General features: G+C 31.9%; 1 protein-coding gene across 1 annotated transcript; it reads right to left on the bottom strand.

The window, feature by feature from the left end:
- Nucleotides 1-857: 857 nt before the first annotated feature.
- On the bottom strand, nt 858-1,541 carry LOC131613227 (uncharacterized). The gene has a single exon (XM_058884915.1). The coding sequence runs from the start codon at nt 1,539-1,541 to the stop codon at nt 858-860; it is 684 nt and encodes a 227-aa protein (XP_058740898.1).
- Nucleotides 1,542-1,996: the final 455 nt, after the last annotated feature.

Below are 1,996 nucleotides of genomic sequence, written 5' to 3'. Positions count from 1 at the left end.
TCATGTTAATCTACCCATTGACCCAACCATACTAACCCATAATAATAAGGATTCTCCCCCTTACCTCTTCAATTTCTTCAAACCCTAGCTTTTGCTCTTCTCCTCTCGTAGCCTTCTTTCTCCCCTTTCTCTTCTCTTGAAAATGACCAAATGAAATGATATCTCTACTCTCACTAAATCCTTACTATCTTATGGTTTATAAAATGGACTTAAAAGATAACACCCCCTATTTACTTCTAACTCTAGTAAATAGGCCCAATTAAATATAATCTCTTAATATCTCTATTTAGTTCAATAAACTAAATAAACACCAATACTTATTATATCTCATAAAAATTAAATAATTATTTAACACACCAAGTAAAATAAAATAATATAATAAAATAAATATGGATAAAATCCTCTAATAACTCAATGTCTCATATTTCCGGTCGAATCTTAATTACTCGAAAAATTCCCAAAACGCTAAATATTAACTCATTAATATTTCTAATACTAAAAATATTAAAATTTTCGATTAAATATTGATCCGCTATCCCAGACTAATACCGACTAAATCGTCCCAAAACACGAAAATTTCAATAAACATAAGAAATGACTAAATTAAGCAAATAATTATTAAAAACACCAAATAATATAATTACTAATATAATTAATAAAAATATTAATAAAAATCGGGATGTTACAATTTCCACCATTATACACATGAAAAGATAAATCACCATACCGAGACTTCAACACATTATACCGAAGCGAATTTTTCCCTTAAAAAATTCTCCACCTCCACTTGTTAAGAAGGGCTAAATTAAACACCAAAATATTTTTTACCCCCAAACCCCCTTTTTCAAATTTTAAGTTCACATTCTTCCAGCTAACTTAATGAATCCTCCTCTTTTCCTCCACTCCTCCCATAAGAAATTACTTTGAATCCTAGTGAACTCTTTCACCACCTTCAATGGCATCTTGTAGAAAGACATAGTGAAAATAGTTAAAGAACTAAAAATAGACTTCAAAAGAGTAATTTTTCCTCCCAAATTGAAAAACTGATTTTTCCAACCTCCCAACCCATTCTTCATCTTAATCAAAGGAGGATTCCATGTCGATTTCTTTCTTGGATCAAAATCAATAGGAATACCAAGGAAATAGAAGTTGATTTCCCCTACTTTACAAGAGAGAAAGAAAGACGCCGCTTTTAAAAAAGAATTCCTATTATTTATACCAATCATCTTACTTTTATGATAATTATTGCCAAGGCCCGAAACAAGTTCAAAAGCTCTAAGCACCATCTTAATAGCCCAAACATGCTTCCATGTCCCTTCTCCCACTATTAAAGTATCATCTGTAAATTGAAGGATATCCACCCAACAAAAACCTTTTATATCAAATCTTCCAAATTCACCAACTTCAATGGATTGCCTCACTAACCCCGTTAGCCCTTCCGCCACTAAACCATAAAGAAAAGATGAGAGAGGATCACCTTGTCTCAATCCTCTAAAAACACCAAACACTTTGGTAGGACTCCCATTAACAAGAACCGACATATTATTATTGAAAATCAATAACTCCATTCACCCCATCCATCTACTTTCAAATCTCATCCTTTTCAACGTGTAAATCAAATAGCTCCAACTTACTTTATCATAAGCCTTCTAAAAATACACTTTAAAAAGAAATCAATTTCTTCTTTATTTTCTAGCATAATCCACCACTTCATTAACCATTAACACACCATCCAACAATTACCTTCCGGGCACAAAAGCATTTTGGTAAGGAGATATAATGGAATTAAGAACGTCTTTTAATCTCTGCACCAAAAGTTTGGATACTACTTTGTACATGCATCCCACCAAACAAATAGGTCTATAATCATCCAAACTTAAAGGATTAAGAGTCTTCGGAATCAAAGTAAAAAAAAGAGAGGAGGTAATCGACTTTGAAAGAACGTTGCCGTAATAGAAGCAATTGAAGTAATTAAAAAAATCCTCTATAAGAAAAT

The sequence above is a fragment of the Vicia villosa genome, linkage group LG6 (assembly GCF_029867415.1).
Source record: "Vicia villosa cultivar HV-30 ecotype Madison, WI linkage group LG6, Vvil1.0, whole genome shotgun sequence".
NCBI classification, from domain to species: Eukaryota; Viridiplantae; Streptophyta; class Magnoliopsida; order Fabales; family Fabaceae; genus Vicia; species Vicia villosa.
The sequence above is the reverse complement of the archived record's forward strand: the minus strand, read 5'-3'. Positions and strand labels throughout refer to the sequence as shown.